At 42.3% G+C, this 19,955-nt stretch overlaps 1 protein-coding gene across 1 annotated transcript in view; it reads right to left on the bottom strand.

Moving 5' to 3' along the window:
- The window catches only part of XYLT1 (xylosyltransferase 1), a 199,319-nt gene that overhangs the window by 31,118 nt on the left and 148,246 nt on the right, over positions 1–19,955 (bottom strand). The window contains exon 5 of the mRNA XM_061993235.1: positions 4,602–4,682. Coding sequence (XP_061849219.1) covers positions 4,602–4,682 — 81 coding nt within the window. The remainder of the gene's footprint in view (positions 1–4,601; positions 4,683–19,955) is intronic.

The raw sequence follows: 19,955 nt of genomic DNA, 5'->3' as shown, positions 1-19,955 counted from the left end.
CCAAAACCATCTTGTTTTGTCCCATGTCAAGACATATGGCTGTTTTTCCCGCATCTTCCTATCATCTTCAACCTGTTTTGTTTTTCTTTACATTAACAACTTAGCCTTGTTTCCCAAACTTGAGCAGAAATAAAAGCCTTACAAGGAGGCACATTGTTAAGCCAAAGCAGTAAAGGCTTTACAGCTCCCCTAACACTTGGCATAAAGCAATATCTGAAAGTTTGCTGTAATATCTCAAATTTTTAAGTGCAGTCTCTCTGCATATTGCACATTGCTATTTCAGTCACAACAGTTCACATGCAACTGTTGGGCTGAACTACTTACAAATAAAAAAAAAAGATCTTAGTCTTTGTTTTTCAGAATCCTGAAGTGTTTAAAAAAAACTAACAACAAAGTGTGGCTGAGGGAAATTTGAGCCAAAGGAACAATGAAGTATTTCACATGAGCAGCAAGGTAAGCACTGCTGGGAATGAAGTGGTTAAACTATTCCAACAGCAGGTATAATATATCATCCCCCCCCAGTATTTTGATACTTGCTGGGCAATTCATCAATGCACTACACAATAGCGTTTACTGTGTGATCATTTTCCAACTGACTGCCAAACTACCATCAACCTAGTGTGCAGCACACCACGAGCAGTATGTGCCACGCTGGAAAAAGGCATGTCTGAAAAGTGACAGAACAGATCCACATCAGCAGAATGGGGCTGAAAGAGGTGGAGATATTGGGAATGTGGTCAGGCCCTTCGGGAGTGAAGGTCTCTCCAGCCTCTGAGAACTGGGATGGGCTCACGAAGCTCCTTACTGAAAGCCGTGTCGTTCAGTAACGTCTCCAAAAGTGGAACCCAGAAGCCAAAAAGTGGACAACACAACTCTGAAAATGGCAGTGAGTGAGGATATAAAACAGCACAAGAATTCTGATACATAACCAACTTCCAATGGCACTTTCTTTAGCTGTTTGTATTCTGCCGTTGTGCTCCAGATTCCTTTAAGATGTAACAGCATCCAGCCTTCACAGTATGTTTACACTGTTTCCCAAACAACTACTGTGACAAGATTTCTATTAAAAGAAAAAAATCCCTTTTTCCTGCCTGTTGTTGAAGATGTCACATTTGACTGTCTTTATATTTTGCAATACATCAGCCAGGTGCTGCACCTGCAGAAACTCCAGTTCTTCTGAGTGTTCCAAATTGAATAGCTTATACAACTACCGGGTTATTCTTTTGCTTTTAATAGCTTATGACACTGAAAAGAGGAGAAAATGTGTTGCCCACTAAGTACTATGTAACGACTCCAGCCACTGTATGCAATTTCATTTCATACATCCAGCTCTCTAAGGAAATAATGCTTCTCCAGCTGAGTTAAGGAGCCATTTTTATGTCCATTCCCTTTTCTGAAGCCACTAAAGGAAAATCAGAACGATGCACTTTTTAATGACTTTGGCATAACTAAAAGAAAACTTCACTCTATAAAAGGAAGCCTGGTTTCTCTCCTTATTTGGCAGTAAAACATGTACTGATTGTGAACACAGCTTGAATACAAAGTACATTATAATTGAGCTGTATAAGCATTTCAGTTTTAAGATGGCACGTCAAATCTTTCTCTCTCCATTGTATGATATAAATTTTCTGATGACTTAAAATTCAGAGTTTCCAGTTGTTTACAAAGTAAACTTAGACAGTTGAAAAGCTTATTGTTTAGGAGCCGTTATTCATCCACAAATAAAAAGTGGCAGCAAGGGTTTACATTGCTTTCAGTGATATTTAAATGCTGAGTTTCTGTATTATTGGCTCACATGTTTTGAGAAAGACACCTTGGAACAGCAATGTTATCGTTGTATTTGGGTCGGCAGTCAGTCTAGTCCAGTGTCCTCTCCCTTATCATGGCTTCAACTAGTCATTTTAAACAAAAACGCCTGTTCCAGACTGTTCTGAGATAGGACATCCCAAGGGAATTTTCTCCTGTTGCCCAGTAACTTGGAGACTGGTCTGTGTCCTAAATGCTTTTCAAAAGATGTATTTTTTTGAAAAACAGTTTTTTTTCTTGCCAAACCTTGAGGCTGTTTCTTCTTTTCTAGACCTTACTAAACTCTGGGGCACCCCATTCCCTCCACAGGATATTTCTTTCTTACAGGGCTGTGACAAGGCAAAACAAATGGCAACATTTAAAAAGTAAATGGAAAACTTAATAGAAAAAAAGAATCATCCCTTACTCTTAAATGAGCAAGTCACCAAGTCTGGCTTGGAAATTCCCCAAGCAAATGTCACAGGAGGCTGTAAGGAAGCAGCACTACACCCACCTCTTCTGCTGCTGCTCTGGGGATGTCACCTGCAGGCAGTGGGACCCGGGGTGATGGCCTCGATGGGCCTTCAGTCTCGTCTTACCTGCCCATGCCTATACAAGGATTTCAGCCCAGAGGATGTCGTCACTCTAACTACAGAGATAAACCTCACTGATGTGACCTCTCCTTGGGAACCTCTCCTCTCCTTACACACCTTGGGAACGAAATGAAAGTCAATTGGAAGCTGTGTGTCCAACGGGCAGAGCAGATAATATGTTTACTGGGTTAGACAAAGCTGAGTTACTGAAACACTAAAACTGAAAGATCAGGCTGGAGATGTTAACATTAGGTAACATTTCTCTCTCACTCTCAACAGGCAGATGTAGAGCTGGAAATTCTCCTGCAATGCAAATGGGGGGCTAACTGCTTTGTGATCAGCTTTTCACATCAATGGAATGATTTTTTACCAGATGTCAATACTCCCCAAAGGCTCCCACTGCTGATGGCTTGAGTCCTGTCTCTACCGTTATCTGGGCAATGTAGGATGAGGGGAGCCACTCTATCTCCCTGATAGAAATTCTGGGGAGCTGCCACGGGGCGATGTGAAAGGATCTATTCATCTGATGGTCAGCAGTGGGAGCACTTACGGGACTCAGGGACTACACAACCATGGTAGATAGGCTTGGAACACCCACACTTGTGTCCCACACTGTGTTCCCTCATGCACAGAGATTGTATAGTAGAAATCCAGGAGAAAAAAAACCAAAACACAGCAACAGAGGACTAATATTGTAATAGGCTAAAAGGTATTTAGTTGTTTATACAGTCAAAGGGAATCATTGAACTAATAAATGGGTTGTTATTCCTGTGAGGGGAGGACAAGTGGCACATTGACTCATTTTATTGTTAAATTAATACTAGATAGTGTGTTTAATTGAACTAAATTGTTTTAACCCAGCTGAGGTTGGCGTGTTCAAACCAGCTTGATGCAGGCCTGTCATAATTCATTAGTTATTTTCCTTAGCCAGCTCAGAGAATTTGAGAAGAATCAAGTGCACCAGAGGAACAAAAAGGCATAAGAGACCAACTGCTTTTCCCTGGCCATTTCTCTTCCCTTTTCTACTTCAGCTCTGCTGTCGATCACTATTGCCAGCTAGAGCTGAGCCTGCCAATCACTCTGACACCCTGCATTTCCCAAACCAGAGACTCTCCTGTGAAAACTGTTTACTCAGATTTAAACACCATACCTTACAGTAATTTTTTTTACTACCTGCTATAGAATTTCTGCACACACAAGATGAATGCATATGAGGACTTATTCAAACATGAATATGACAGAGTTGATAAATCCAGTGACAAGAGCAGCCAAGAAGTGAGATAGACCTGTGTGTTATTCTACCCACTGCTCGCACTGAGCGTGTGACTTGGTGTGTCACATTCTCTGTGTGCACTATCTGAACCCAGGCTTACAGTATGTGTAACATTTTACAGAATAGAGAGATGACCTGGTGACCCAAGCAGAATAAAACAATATCTTTAGGTACAGAGCAACTGGGATTTAGCACGTGGAGCTGCTGGAACCATTGTGAGACTGCTATGGTACAAAATTAGTGATAAAGAGGAAAAGCACAACTATCAATAAAGAGAAGAAGGACTGCTGCAGTCAAATGGGAGAGATCTGCTACCTGCAGAGGCTGTTTGAATCTTTGGAAACACAGTGTTTAGTCACTGCTGCTCCCTCAAACCACAGAGCTATAGGTATTACTGATGTGCTACAGGAACACAGCAGATTCTCTTCCCTTGGAGCCCTGTGTGGGGTGAAGAAAGACACTGATCCATGGACTTCAGAACAGTAGCAGAACATTATAACCCTCCAGCCACTATCCTCACCTAGCTAGTATGTGAAGGCTGGTACAGGCCCCAAAACCTTGTAGATGCTCTGCTTGCATGAGGTTTTGCTGCACACCCCAGCAGCGCAGCTCTGGATCACCAGTGTAGCTGCGACTGACTGGGGCAGGGAATTGCTGTTGTGCAGGGTAATTACTGCTTGCTCCCAAAACATCCATCTGTGCCAAGCCCCAAGGAGGGAGCAAGCATCAGTCTGTTTGATGCCTCTCTCCCCTACAAAAGTATCTTTGCAAATTGACTGAGGAGGAGTCATTCTGGGTCAATAAATAACTATGCTTGGGAGAGGGTTTCTTCCTTCATTTGCTTCTCTTTTCTGGACTAGGGACTTCACTCAAATAATGCAGGAAAACCATCAGTATGCAAAAACTCTCAGTGCCACAGTTAAAATCAGCTGAGGAAAGGGTCAGCTTACCTTGCATTGTCCCTTCCATGTGATTTCAAGAAGTTCATATCACGGTATCTGGACAGGAATGCTACGAGCTGGTCATTTGTCCTGCAAGAGAAAGAAAAGAAGATGCACAAATTACACTGTGAAAGCAATTATGTCTTGAGTAATTTCTTTACTTACTGCTCTCATTTGGGGACAGTCTGTAGATTCTTTGAAGGAAGTAGTTGCTGAAAAAACCTCTGATCCTGCTGCTAAACTTTACTGCCCTTCACTACTCAGGAAAGTGTACTTGGAAAGAAGCACAGCTTTATTGCACCTGAACAAATTACCTATCAGCTCTTGGCAGCTGTTTTAAGCATTATAACAGAGCATGTATTAGGTAATACTGTACAGCACTTTTCCAGTGTGAAAACCCAGCTTTGAGATGACTGCACTGATAGCCCCATTTTACATGCTTTGCTAGATCTTGCCTAGGGAATTTAGTTAAGTGTCTATTGCCATTCTATTTGTTTTCATCCTTGTAACAGAGAAGAGGCCAAGGCTGGAATGCACAAAGCAAGAGAATTTGGATGTCAAAATGCCAGTATAATTAATAGGAACAAAGGAATTTAGAAAGTTAATTCCAATTAGTATGACTGGCAACCTGACACCAGTATTTTCAAAATTTCAGCTGACATGTCCAAGAATGTGTTTACACTTGACAGCTTTTGCAGCCTGTTATTTCTTTAACAATGGAAGAAAAATGTTCTCTCTTTATCTAGGTCAGCATATTTAGGAAAACCGAATAAATCATATTAAAAAGATCTTCATCTCCTGAGTTGCATTCAAACCCACAACATTATAGACACTGTTTAAGCAGTGGTCTGTAATGGAGCTGATGGCAGAAAAACTAAAGGTAAAACAGCTGTCAATAGTACTGCATCTTGAAAAGATTTCATTATTGCAAGCCACAGAAAACCAAGTTAAACCAGGATCCTGTACAAAATGCGTTTAACTTCTGGGGTCAGGCTACAACAGCTTGGCAATATTACCAGTCTAGCAAACTATCTTCATAATCTCATTGATTTTACCTGGACCAAATGAAGTATCTGCCTATCATGCAGCCTGAACAACCAGGTTGTAGGAGCCTGAGACCCTCCTATGCTAGCTCATATGAGTTGTAATACCTCCCAGGGTCAGATTTTGCATCTCAATTTGGCAACCTCAGAAAACTGCTTTCTGTGTAGTAAGCTGTGCAGATTTTCACATTTGCTGCTCCAGTGATTCTCCATCTTACTGGGATGAATAGGCATTTAGTGAATTTACTTAGCAATACTTCCACATGAAATGGTTTCAATGGCTGACATCTTCGGGTGAGTTTTGAGGCAAAAGCTGGCACGCAAAGATGATCTTTAGAAATACAACCAAGTTTGGAAGTGCTTGAGCTTTAATTTCCTTACAGGATAAAAAAATCCAAACCAACCAAAGTAACAATCCACTTGATAAAACATCACCATTTCTACATTGCTTCCAAAGCTGTATTTCACTATTCAGCAGTGCTCTACAAGTGTATTTGGACTCGGGGCTGTCTTCCAAACTTTTCAATGCTTCTCACTTTTTAGATAATGCTTATAAATTCCCTCATGGTGTTTTGTTCTCAAAATAATTAATAACTGCCATTTTCCCACTTCTTGAAAACACTAGTGGCATCTTGGTCCTACTTTCAATACTTCTAAAGACATTTCTTTCCATGTATTGACACAAGGAAATAAAACATTATATTTGGTAAAACTTTCTAGTTACTTGACATTTAGACTTACATGGTCAACCAATTCTGTGCCCAGTGTGGCAGCACATTCCATTTCTATTAAGCTTTCATTCAAACTCCTTCTCCTGGTCCAAATATCATGAGTATGCTTCACATCACCTCCAAATCAGTCCACCACATGACATTAAAAAGAAAATCAAAGGCACTGAACATGCCATAGATGCTAATGCAGTAGCTAAAATCTTCCTCACCTTTCAGAAAAACTTTGCCTTCAGGAGTATGCTCCCTAAATGTCTCTAGCACAGCTTGCCACCATACTTCTTCATGTATGGTGACAGCAGAGTCTCTACAGCATCGTCACGCCTCTGGCACCAGCTACTTACAGTGCCTCTGGCACTCCTCCTGAGAAATACTAAAGACATGGGCTATTTTTTCCTCTAAGTAAGGCAATGCAAAGCTGAGATTTTCAGCTGAAGACATCACTGGGAGCAACATCAGCTCCACGCTGCCAAGTTAAATTGTGCTATCGCTCCACAGATTTCAGGGATAATTCACTGAGCATAAATCTGGCACAAAAATCTTTTACTAACCGTCACTGTATAACAGAAAGTAACAAGTGCAACATATTTCTAGTATTTCCTTCCTAAGGAGGAAATAAAAAAAGTGGGGATAGGGAGAGCAGTTTGTGCTGCTGATCAAAACACACTAAATATACATATTACATTCCCGTCAGTTTCCCTAGCGTGTAACACAGCTTGAATACAGACTGAGGGAAAAGCCTTTCCACAGTTGAGGCATGAGACTGGAGCTGATGGATGCATCCACACAGCTCCCACTTATTTCCTTTTGTATTAAACCCACTCAGAGGGCAAAGCACCGGGGAGAAGGATTAGTCAGCTGCTACCTGTGCTGTTAGCAGGGAGGGAGGATGATGGGAGATTAGAGAGGCTGAGAAAATGTGCACTCTTCAGGTGTGCAGCATGCAGAAAGAAATGGGAAACTAATCCTCCAGTGAAGTAAAGATGTGGAGAAAGCTTCCAAGAGAAAATGACAAGTGGAGAAGGCTGATGGGGAAACAAAACATTCTTGACTTAATTGATGTAGATTTGGCATTAAGCAAGAGCAGGTCTGGCAGCAAGGACAGAGGAGTCCATCTTCACCAGAATGTTTCTGAGGTCCTGCTGCTCCCTTCCTGCAACATGGGTGGAATGAGGTAGCAAGGGCAGTGCCCTGTGCCTGCCTGCTAAGATGCAACACAGCAATAATCAGCCAAGCCTCCCACAGGGTTGGGTTCAGAGAGGAGCAGTTGTCCAGGCAGGTGGGGAGCTCCAGAGGCTGTAAAAGAAGATCCAGGTCTGCCAGTGACTCAGCCCTTGACACTGCTCAATCTGGAGACATGACTGGGTTGGGGTTCAGCCTGGGGTCAGGGTCAAGATTACAGTTAAAGGACTAAGGAAGGAAGGGGAAGTCCTACAGCAAGAAGAGAACTCAGCAGATAATGCCAAAGCAAAGCAAGGTCTGCTACTAGTGTTTTCTTAAGAGCAGCCTCTGGCCTGGGACTGAGGTGTCCCAGGATGTGAGCAGGCTAACCAGCCACTCAGTAAGCACATCCACACGCTGAGCATTGCAATAATTTTAGAATAGGGTGTATATACTGGGGACTGAAATGGAAAACTGGAAAGAGAAACACTGACTTTGTGTTTGCATTGTCTGAACACGCTGGCAGGTCTGCCCAGGAAGTGGTACGAGTGTGTCCCTGTGCACAACCACAGCCCAACACCGTGGAGAACAAAAGGCAGTGCTGGGCTTGCTGGTTTTAAGCAAACCCTCCAAGTCCTGCTGACTAATCCAATCAAAGAGCAGAGATCCCCTTGGTTTACAGCTGTGAAAATAGATTAAGAAATTATTTGGGGAATCTGAGAAAAGGAAAACAAGTGATTGTTACTTTTAGAAGACATTATAGGCTAATATAGACGTTCCTTAAGTCACAGACAACTTGAAAGATGTAAGGAATAGCAGTCACTTCAGTGGGACTATTTATATGTCAAAACTTAGCCAAATTGTGATGCAATTGCCCAGGTTGGACCAAAAGTTCAGAAACTTTGGGTAGCACACAGGTATGGAAACAAGATAGTTTGATTCTGGGCAGGAATCAGGTGAAAGAAAGAACAAGGGCTCTATTGGATCCTGGGGCTGGACTCTGCTATTCTGGTACTGTGTGGGCTGTCCTCTACATGGCGAGAGCCTGGTGCCCCTCTCCAGAGTGGTATTTCAGACATGCTGGTGTTGGTCTGCCTGTCCCATTGTAGACTGTAGGGCTTCCCCCTGCCCTGAGCCTGGACTGGAAACCAAGGGGCTGCCCAGGCACAGAGCAGGCTGCAGCTCTGCAGACAGACAAGGCCCTGCTGATTAAAGCAGGAACAGCAAGAAAAGCTTCCTGGGGACCACAGACTGCTGCAACCCAAAAGGCCACTGACTTAACCAAAACCCAATCCAAACTCCAGAGCCCATCTATGATGATGCAGCAGAGACAGCACTTCAAAAATCTCAGTTCCTTTTTTTGCTTCAGTGGGAGAGGTCCCAGGTAGGAAGGTTCAGATTGTCACCTGCTTCAAGTGAACTCACCAGTGAGACCTTTGAAAATTTATCTCGTTTCAGGTAAATCCTTGGACTGGATTTATAAACTATTTCCTTTATACAGGATCAGATTGGGCAATCTTGTTTCAAACTTCACAAAGAGTGCTAGGGGCTGCAGTGCATCTGCATATAAAGTATTGATCACCTCTCTGTCTCCTAGTCAATTTTGAAAGGTGAGGCTAAATGAATGTTTTCAGAAGTTATGCATTGAGAGTGGTTTTGCTTGGAAAGCAGATGTCCTGCTGGAGAATTGTTACTGGCCCAAGATTTGAGACAAAATCTAATGAAAATCCTTGGAAATCTCTTTTATGATGTCGCTGTGCTTTAGACTCCTATTGGAAACTTCATTCTCTTCAGCCCTGCTCCATCAGCAGCTTGCAGGAGGGGATGTCTTTTACTGCACTGGCTCTTGCCAGATGCCTCTTAGCACTTCATTCACCAGGAATACCTGACAACTTAGAAGTCTGTCATGAACTTATCCTAAATGACATGCACGAGCATAGGCTAGAGACAGCTGCTAAGTCGAATCCAGAATTAATTCCATTTTTAATCATTATTTTCTGGCATTACTTACTTTTCTTCTCTTTTCCTGTATGCCTGCTCTTACATGCAAGCATTAGCACTGAGAAGTGGATTCTGCTACCCCTTCCAGGCAGCTGTAACTTACTTTAATCACCAGTGTGGTTACTTGGAGATTACAAAGCTGGAATATGAAAAGCTAGAGCAAGACAATTAAAATGTGGCTTTAAAATTGTTTAAAACAAAACCACTGAGTCCTGGTTCCACACTTCTCCAGAGGTGAAGGGCAAAGCCTGCTGGAAGCAACACTATCTTGGCCTCTTTGCAGTTTCTCTCCCCATGCACTAATCTGATTTGAATGTAATTTTTTGCCTTTAGTGCTTTTGTCACTGTTGTAATTTCAATGTGTGGAAGGGCAAATAAAAGGGTAAAAAAATATTAGCATCTCTTTTATTGCAGCAAACATGGGGCAAAAGGAACACTTCCCATATTACTCTGCCTACTGACACTCTCCCAGCAAAGCAAATGTAAGTGTGCCTAGGTTGTGACAATTCACAGTACTGGTGACAGTAAGTAACTGCTGTTAACCACACGACTTTACCGAGGTGACAGATGACAGCAGGACAGGACTTGCATAAGCTGCCCAGCCTTTCCCCAGCAAACCACCCTGGTGCAGTTAGGTAAGTGCATAGCAGCTGTGAGCTGCAGCGACCATTGCTCGGGAACGTGGGAGCCCTTGCAGCTGAGGGCACAGCAGCACCTGTGGCATTGCTGGCAAGGCTTCTGCAGCCACAGCCCCAAGATCTTTTGCAAAGACCAAGGCTGTATTCCCTAGATGAAAAATACTGAAGTGCTGAAGTGACAGAGCTGCTCTGCAGTGACCACGATGATGCTGTGCTGTGACACCAACACTAGGGGTCTGAGGGTAGCTCTTGAATTCAGGCAGCAGGTCTTACCAGGGAACTCCACACTGGGCTTAATGCTTGCTTTCAGTGCAACTCAAGCAGCCTGGGTCAGTGCAGAACAACATACCCACTTGTGAGGAGATGGTACACTGAAAATGAGTAAAATTCTTAGTCCTAATTAATTTAGTGTTATCTAACTATCTGTTGCCAAGACCTTAGAGCTGCAACAAAGAGGGATGTGAGCATAGGGAGGGGGTTAGTCCTTGTTGTAGTGAGCGGCACTGTCAGCAAACATGGTGGTAGTTCTGCATGGTGTGGGGTGCTGCAGAGGCAGGCCAAGTATCACAAAAGCAACTGGACAGACAAAAAAAGCAGAGTAACAAACATAAAGGGGAAAGCATTTGTAAGAGCAAGGCAAGGAAGTTAATGTGGTTTGAAGTAGCAATGAAGAGCCTCTGAGGCAAGGATGATGAAGCCAAATATCTAGTCAGAAGAGGTAAGTCAAAACCATTACAAGGTCTCTCAGAGCACAAAGCTTTGGTATTTCCCTGTACCCACCAGACTCCTCTCCACAGTTTCCTTTCCCAGGATCACTGTGACTTTACAAAGGCACAGCCCTGCAGAGCCCAGATTTACAGCAACTCCTGCAGCTCTTTGCCAAGAAACTATTTCTAGAAGGTCCCTAGAGAAGAGAAAGACTTAGAAAACCGGAATGATGGGGCAAACTCATCTACTCAGAGTTAAGCATGATATCACACCATGATTAAACATGCAGATGTTGTACCCAAGAGCCTGGAAATGGAAGAGCTCAGTGTCTTTGATTTTGCCACCTTCTCTTCAATAAATTCTAATAAATATGATTAAGCTCATTGATTTCAGTGCACGATTAATTTAATCGTACTTAACACATTATTGTAAAGTATTAGGGCATGCCATTGCTGCCAAGGCCCCTGTGGCAGAAGGAGAGTTGCTTCTTGACTGTTCCTAGCCTGGGGCTCTCCCATCCCGCTGCCCTCTCCCTCTCACACAAGGTGTGCAGTTGTCCAGACCTGCTCACCAGCTCCTGCAGCTGCCAGCAGGTCTGTATCACTGCAAGGTGCAGAGGTGGAGAGGAAGCAGAGCAACCCAGGAGACAGGGAAGAATTACTGCAAATGCCTACAACTGTAGTGTCCAGTGCCCTCTGAAAGCTTTGCTCCTGTGTTTGCTGGGGACACAGCAGCACAGACAAAAAGCAAAACCCTACACAAGCTCTTCCTGAAGGAAATGCTTACAGCAAGATGATCGACCACCCAAATGTAGCACAATACAGGAAATAATCTCTCATCACAGGGTTCAGCTTTGAGCCCCTGGATACGCAGCCTGACCCCCTCACTGATGCCCCCAACTCCTCTCCCTGAAGCCAATTTAATGCAAGGGGAGGCTCAGAGGAGCCTGACCTTGGTTGTAGCAAGAAAAAAAAGATTCCCAGCTAAAAATGCAAAGAAAGGAGAAAGCTATATTTAGCCCTCACCATCTACCACAAAACAAATATTAGCATGGCAGGCTTTCTCAGAGAAGCAGATTCCCATAACAGCAGCCATTCGTGAAGCACACCTTAAAAATGAGACTGATGGGATTTCAGAGGCCAACTGCATGTGGAAGGCTCTAGGTAACAGTTACCACCTCTTCTTTTACAACAATGTTGTCTTAAACGGCTTGGTTTGTCTTTCAAGTCAGGTTTAACAGAGGAACAAGATAATGGAAGAAAACTATTGCCTTAGCAGCTCAGCTCACTTGAGTACTTGAGAGATTAGAGTTCTGCTCCAGCAACAGTGCTGCCATCTGGGCTGGGGAGTCACACCCGAGTATTTCAAAGCATTAGCTGTCTGCATTTTGATGCTCCAGGCAATGATCAGTCATCGTACAGGATGCAGCTACTCTCAGTGCAGCTCTGCCAGTGTTATACGACTCTCAAAACATTTTATTAGCAACACAATCATCTTTGCCTACTTTCAATTACTGCTTCCCATTCAACCATTGTCTGTTTCCTATGGAAAAGAAAAGAACTAACATAGTCACAAAAGAGAGAAAGTCTTCTTTAAATGTCACACTGCTGAATAAACCTATTCTGAGTGAGAGTACATAAATGCTTGGGCACAAAAGATATCTACTGAGAGAAAAAGAATATACTCTGCTTCCTGAGCCATTCCACAACCTATTTTCTGTGAATTCAAGGCTTCAGATGGTGTTCATAAAAGAAATAAATAACCCCACTGCTGACAAGCAGCAGCACATGCTTAAATGAAAATCCTAAAGAGACCATATAAGAGAATTCCACCAAGGATTAATGAACAAATGTGATTAAAACTATCTACAGCTCTGGACCACAGCCAAAACGCTGCCAGCGGTATTTGATATGTAAATGCTTAAAACATTTGCTATGTGCACAGCCGTTGATGCAAAGCCTCTATAGAGAGTTTCTTCATCTAATTAGAGATATTGGTTTAGCAAACTTTGGAGTTTATAAAAACCCTCAACGTCTCATTATTCTTTTAAAATAGAATATTCATTTGTTTGGAATGTTTTCCAGCTATATCCCATGAAACCCTGAAATGCCTTTGGCTAATGAAAAACTCCAGTCCCGTAGCAGCTAATAAACCCCATGGCTTTTATGATAATAAAATATTCACCACATGCACCTCATTAAAACTTTTTAACTTGTTGCTTTTGACTTTCTCTAGCTATTTGCTAGGCACAAAGTAATCTACTCAATTTCCAATTATTTTATAGTGCAATTTCAACAGGAGCATTTAAATTATCCAGGATCTTATCAAACACACCATACTATAAGCGCAATCACCGTGTCTCTGATCCGGTAAAGCACTTAACTGCCTGTGCTTTACTGCAGCACACTTGCAGCTATTCTGAAATGATGTGACTTCCTTACTATATTCTCATAAATTACTTCATGGGTAAAGTTCTCCTGCCCACGTGTTAGGAAGCAGGATGTGCAACGATTACATACAAGACTAAGAGCTGAGAGCTGTCCTTTAACTCACCTTAGGTCTCCTAGGCACAATTACATTTATTAAGGAGACATTTTGAGAGAGGTCAGTTCAGTTGTACCTCAGTTTGTCCACCCTTACACAACTTACCAATGGCTGGAGACTTAACTCATTGAGGTTTACAAAAGATTTTTACCAAATCCCCTCAGTCCCAGGAGAACCTCTGAAACGATTTCTGGAACTCATTTGCTTGTGACAATGGCATTTTCTGAGCATCCCTACTGCTGCAATGAAAAGTAAAGACATGAGAAAACCACTGTCTTGTAAGTCTGTGTCACATGCAGATCTTTTTTGTCCTAGTTTTAAAGCAACCAATGTATGTGACATTAAAATTAAGAAATGTGTTATTTTAATTAGTTTTCCTTTCATAAATCTAATTTTATGCAATTGCTAAGCCTAGATTATGGTATGCTTATCAACAATGAATGCACTGAAAAAACCCACTTGAATAACAAAAGCTTCCAAAGCTCCTTTCAAATGTGCAACTGCAAAGAAACTGGTACACATGGAAATAATCGAAGAAAATCAGCTACATGTAGCATGAATTATTCCCTAAATAATTTGGTGTTGATGCATTCAACTTCAGAAGCACTTTGCTAGAAAAGAAGGAAACATTTCACCCTGTTTTGCTAAACAATTTTCTATTTAAGTTTATGAATGATCAGCACGTCACAACCAGTATCTTTTTTTTCCCCATCTTGCTTGGCCAGAACTTGAGTGCCTGACAGATAGCCATTGCTAAAAAGGCCTATAATTGCATATTTCCAACAAATATTTTTAAAGCAAAGGCAGAGACATGTGTCTAACTTAGATAAGGGCTAGAAAGCTTGTTAAAGGTATATATTGTAGTAAAGCATAATTCCTTTCCCACTACATATACAAGAGATGTCAGTTTATTTAAACTGCATGTATGGAAGAAAGCTCATTCTAAACACTTTTTTTTTTTCCCAGTACTGAAAATCAAGCCTTGCTGGCATTCCCATTATTCATATTTGGGAATCAAAATAATGCAGATTGCTGAAGAGAAAATGCAGCAATCTCCTTAGTATTGTTGGATCAGTAGCCCAAAGTTTTGACGCTTACTCAGCATGATCTCAGGTCCAAACATGAGATGGGTCTCCTAAACTAAGGTGCCAATCTTGAGCAAACAGATTTCTTGTTGCATTGGTGCATTTTATGTTCACAAGAAAAAGTTTCTGTTCATGGCTATTAGTAAAAAAAAAGAAAGAGGAAAAGTTGTGAGAGCTGTTTAAGAGAGAGCTGCCACGTTTCCCTGCTCCCCCTTTCAGTCTCTCTTTGCCTGGAGTACATGCAATTTGTCTAGCTATATTGTAGACTGTTTACCTTGGCTCTGGCACATTTATAGTGTGTTTCCAGCCTTTTTTGGCTTTTGATCCCACCAACACAAATCTACAAATTGAAAAAAATAGCCTATCATACTACCTTCTGTTCTAATTTTTGTTTTGTGGTAGAGTCAATAGTTAAATATTATCACCTCTGCTGTGGTTAACAGGTGTGTAATTGATGAGCCATGTATGTGGTTTGGGTCTCTTCTGCCTTTGCAGACAGCATGCAACATCTTCCAGCAGTAGAGTGGAAGGTGTCTGACTGTGATCCAAGGGAGAGCCCGTGGAGGGGGTCACGGTCCAGAACCAGACCAGGAACCTCAGCAGTGATGCTGCAGCTCAGCTCAACTTTCCAATTTTTAAAGAAATTTTCAGCAATTTTCCAAGAAAGCTGTGGTTAGGATAAATGGAATTAACTATGATTTTCATGATAAAACTGCACCAGTTAGGTGGATGACATTAGTGAGCCCAAGTCTGAACGTTTTTAACCTTTTTCTATTAATACTGTATGAAGTGATTGAATGTAGAGTGTGAAGCTAATGAACACACTCTATCTGCTGAAAATTGAGTGCAGAAAGGCTGTTTTTAAATTATACTGTCAAAGGTCTGTCATATTTTACAATTCTATCTATAAGGAAGCTGAGTGTTGACGTAAATGATCATTTTGATAGACAGTGAGCAGGAAGCAGCAGTGTACCTGAATATGTTAGCTACACAGCTTTAAGCCACGCTGCTGTTTACACTGAGATGCACATTTAAAGAGGATTCGTGCCCAGAATGTCTAAATGTAATATTGTGATTTACTTAATTTTAATCTTGCAAATGAAAATACCACAATGGCTTTGGTGTTAGTTTCTCTCAGCATTATTCCTATTATTTAACAATCTTTATGACAATGAGGGTTTTCTCCCACTAGAAAATATAACTGGGATAAGAGAATATTGAATAACAAAACATTGGTAAATGCACTTTCTGCCCATTCTTCTACCAGCTGCATGTTGGAAGGAAGCAACACACAAATGAATTATTATTTTGTTTCTTAAAATACTAACATTCTTAGTGCCCTCAATAGTGGGACAAATCCCTTCCTGCAAGTCCTTTAATTAATGACAAAAGTGCCTTTTTTCCCTATCCTCTTTCCAGGTCATAAAGCCCTACTGCAAAAGACTGTATTTTATTCTGTTTTCCTATTTCTAATGCTCTAAAATCAGTGCAGTGCACTCAGTTTACACTAGTATAAGCCAGAGCATAAACCTGGCTCTGTGTTCTTGGAATGGGCTATGGGAAACTGTAACAGAAGCTTTGTGGTGTTTCCCAGTTCAGAGAATAGACTGCTCAGGCTGTGAAGGTATGCTGATTGCCTGTGTGGATAGCATGTTAACAGACAGATCATTAGTACTGTCTTCCTACCACTCTGAGACCATCTCTGGTTTTCCTTGCTTATGTGTTTCATAGTAGGTAATTTTCCATAGAACAGGTTTCTGAGCAATCTTTTTATTCCACAATCCTCATTCACTACTGTGTCACAGTGGCAGAAAATGTTATTACTGCCAGTTACTACATGACTTCTAACAGCTTCTGAGATGTATTTGCTAAGATAATTTCCTTTTCATACAGTTGCCTTTACCTGTTATTACAATAGCAAGCCATTCCATTACTAATTAACTGCATCAATGCAGAGATCAATATAGAAAACTATCGCATTTAACAAGCTAACACATGAAATCTTGATGGATCAAAACACGAGCCATTCTCCCGTTGATGCTAGGATATCATTTGCGAGAATCCAGCATTATAAATAGTTAAGACAGGACTATCCTATCACACAAAAGGAACTGAGACAACTTAATATATTTGCTCAAAAATATCTAAAAAGAATAGTAGGGAAATTGCTGCCTAACCAGCTGCTAATACCCAAGGATATTTAATTATTAAAACTAAGCATGATAGATTTTTAGGTTTATCAAAGCACTGGGATTTTATTTAGTACAGAATGATGTTCCTGCTTTGTGTTTTCTCATATTTATCTGCTGTTGCATATTCATGTAGAACCTCATCTGCCTACATGACACATCCCATTTTGATGAAAACAATAATCACTGATTAAATAAGCAAGTGGAGTGAGCTGTAGAAATGATCAAGTCCATCACTCAAATTAGTCAGTTTCTTTGGTTAAAAGAAAAAAACCAACCAGCTATTAGGCTGAGTAGGGTCTTTTTGTTTGTGTGTACCACGTATATTTTATATTCAGCATTTTTTTTCATCATCTCTAAAATTAAATTACCAAGAGTTTTGTTAAAGAGAAGAAATTAAATAGGAGCATAGATTTTAAGCAACCATTCGTTTCATCTAATTTATACATTCCTGCATCCATCTGAAATTCTATTTGCACAAGTCAATAAGAAAAATGATTTTCTCATTAGGTTGAGTAATTAGAATAAAAAATGCTCACTTTCTTCCAGGAAAGTGGGAAGAAAGAGACCTTGAGAATGTTTTATGTGAAGTAAACTCAAGTACAAGTAGTACTAACACCAATGCCCTTCTCCACCCTGCTCATCATTACAGAGCTTTGCCTGCAGGTCGTGGGATCTGTCAGTCTGGGAGTGCGATCCTGCTGTCTTGATGGAGAGGAGACCCTCTGGCTTGTGTGAAGAACATTGCCCAAGGCACAGCACTCCCCTCCTGAGATATCTCACCCTGGGGCTGGGATGCAGAAGGAAAACGTGAGGGTGACACGTGTACAAGTATCAGCCTAGGCTGGGCTGTGTGCCAGGGACGGATCTAGCCAGCAGACTCACCTCAGATTTCAAGTCCATCACTGTGGGCTGTGTCCTCCTCAACCAGCTGTGACAGTCTTGCAACATAAGACTCATGAGAAATCTTTGCTTTTCTGGATACAGTTAAGGTGACATTTTTCCAGTTTCAATGTTAAATTGTAGTTCTCTCTCAGTTTCTGAAATGTAACTTGCTCTCTTGCTCTGACTGTGTGCTCCCCATATGCCGTGACTCACCCTGTCACCCCACTCTCACCCATATGTCATATCAGGAAACGAGAGCCATTCAATCATATCTTCCCCACAACTCTTTCAAAATCAACACATGCCTGGCAAAACACCAAAGAACAGTTCATTGCAGGACAGGGTTCCGCCCTGCATGCTGGGCTCACTGCTGAAGCCACTCTGCCACAACCCTTCTTTGCAGGGCCACCTCTATGCTCTGAAGGGGGAAAGCATGGCAGGCTCCAAATGCAAAGGTCCAGTAGATTCTGCAAAGCCCACCGGGCACACTCCCAGCTGCCACACAACACCGAGGCTACCCAATGCCTCAAGGCAATAATTGAAAGTGCTCATGGAAAGCTTGCAAGCAGCAGGAAACCTGAGACCACTGTCCCACTGCTGGGAAAGAGCACAGGAAAGCCTTTTCTGAGAGGTCACAACACATAGCTTAGTCACTCAGTGTTGGTATTGGGTCTTGCTGTCTCCCTGTTTAATTTGCAGCATAAGTCTAGAGAAAAAGTGGCCAACATAATCATTGCCCTGAGAGCAGATGGTCCTTCTGATGCAGCAGGAAAGATGGATCTCAGGAAAGAAACTATTTTTTTCCTGTCACACACTTTCCAAGGAAAAGGCAAGAGGGAATAAACACTCAACCAATGATGAGCTTCAGCCTTTACTAACTAGAGTTATCCCAGGAAATGAGTGGTGGGACCCCACTGGCAGAGGGGCCATGTGGTGCTCTCTGTGCCAGGGATGCCATGGAAAGCCCTGCCTCCTCCTGGCCAGGCCCGACTGCTAGGGCCCTTTCACAAACCTGAGGTAAAAGTAAAGTGAATCAGAATAAATCAGGCCCTTCTCAAAGGTCCTCATGGGCCTGCCACTCTCTTTGATCCCTGAGCTACTGAATCAACCTGTCGGAGCGTATCAATTCAAAGGACCAGGAGGCAAAATGGGGAAAACGGGGTCAGGCTAATGGGATTTAACATTAATTCTGCACCAAGGCTGAAAAGATGGAAGAACAGGGCCTGGGGGGTGAAAGGGATAATGAACTGAGAGTTGATGGAAGGAAACTTAATTGGTTTTAACAACAGAAGGTCACATTTTGTTACCTTTATTTAGGTTGAGCAATAATCTTATTTTGACAATTTGTGCCAGCTGGTGACCTGCCCTACTCTTCATTTGGGCTGTTTTGGAGTAAATCAGTGAAGAAGGCAGCACTGAGATGAGGGGCACAAACATGTGGAAGAGAGGAGGTCTGAGCAAGAAGACTGTACAAAGGGAATGTATAGATCCATTAACTGATATAACTGGGGACAATGGGAACACAACTGTGAGGATGAGAGGCTGGTATTCCCATGGCAGTTAATACAATCTTATTTAATCACAAAATCAGAACCAAGAAGGCCAATGGCATCCTGGGGTGTATTAGAAGGGCTGTGGGCAGTAGGTCGAGAGAGGTTCTCCTCCCCCTCTACTCTGCCCTTGTGAGACCACATCTGGAATATTGTGTCCAGTTCTGGACCCCTCAGTTCAAGGACAGGGAGCTGCTAGAGACAGTTCAGTACAGGGCCACAAAGATGATGGAGTGAAGCATCTCCCTTATGGTGAAAGGTTAAGGGAGCTGGGGCTCTAGCATGGAGAAGAGGAGACTGAGGGATGACCTCATTAATGTTTACAAATATGTAAAGGATGGGTGTCAGGAGGATGGAGCCAGGCTGTTCTCAATGATGTCCAATGATAGGACAAGGGGCAGTGGGTACAAGCTGGAACATAAGAGGTTCCAAAGAAATACAAGGAAGAGTTTCTTCCCTGTTCAGGTGAGGGAGCACTGGAAGGGGCTGCCCAGATGGGTTGTGGAGTCTCCTTCTCTGGGGACATTCAAACCCCACCTGGATGAATTCCTGTGTGACCTACTCTAGATGGTCCTGCTCTGGCAGGGGAGTTGGACTGGATGATCTTTCATGGTCCCTTCCAGCCCTTGAGATTTTGTGATTCTGTCACTTCAACCCAAGAAAAGACTATAAAATAGGGGAGTGAATTTAAGTTAGGCAGTCTGTCACCAACTGACTTCCTGACCCTGCCAAGCTCTGCTGTCCAGTGGACAGGAGGTGACCTGGAGCAGGATCCTGTCTGCTTCTCCCCTCCTGGATTCACAAACCTGGAGGCCTTCCCAGGCACTTTGC

Source organism: Colius striatus, chromosome 3 (assembly GCF_028858725.1).
Source record: "Colius striatus isolate bColStr4 chromosome 3, bColStr4.1.hap1, whole genome shotgun sequence".
Lineage (NCBI taxonomy): Eukaryota > Metazoa > Chordata > Aves > Coliiformes > Coliidae > Colius > Colius striatus.
This window is presented reverse-complemented; position numbering and strand designations above follow the sequence as displayed.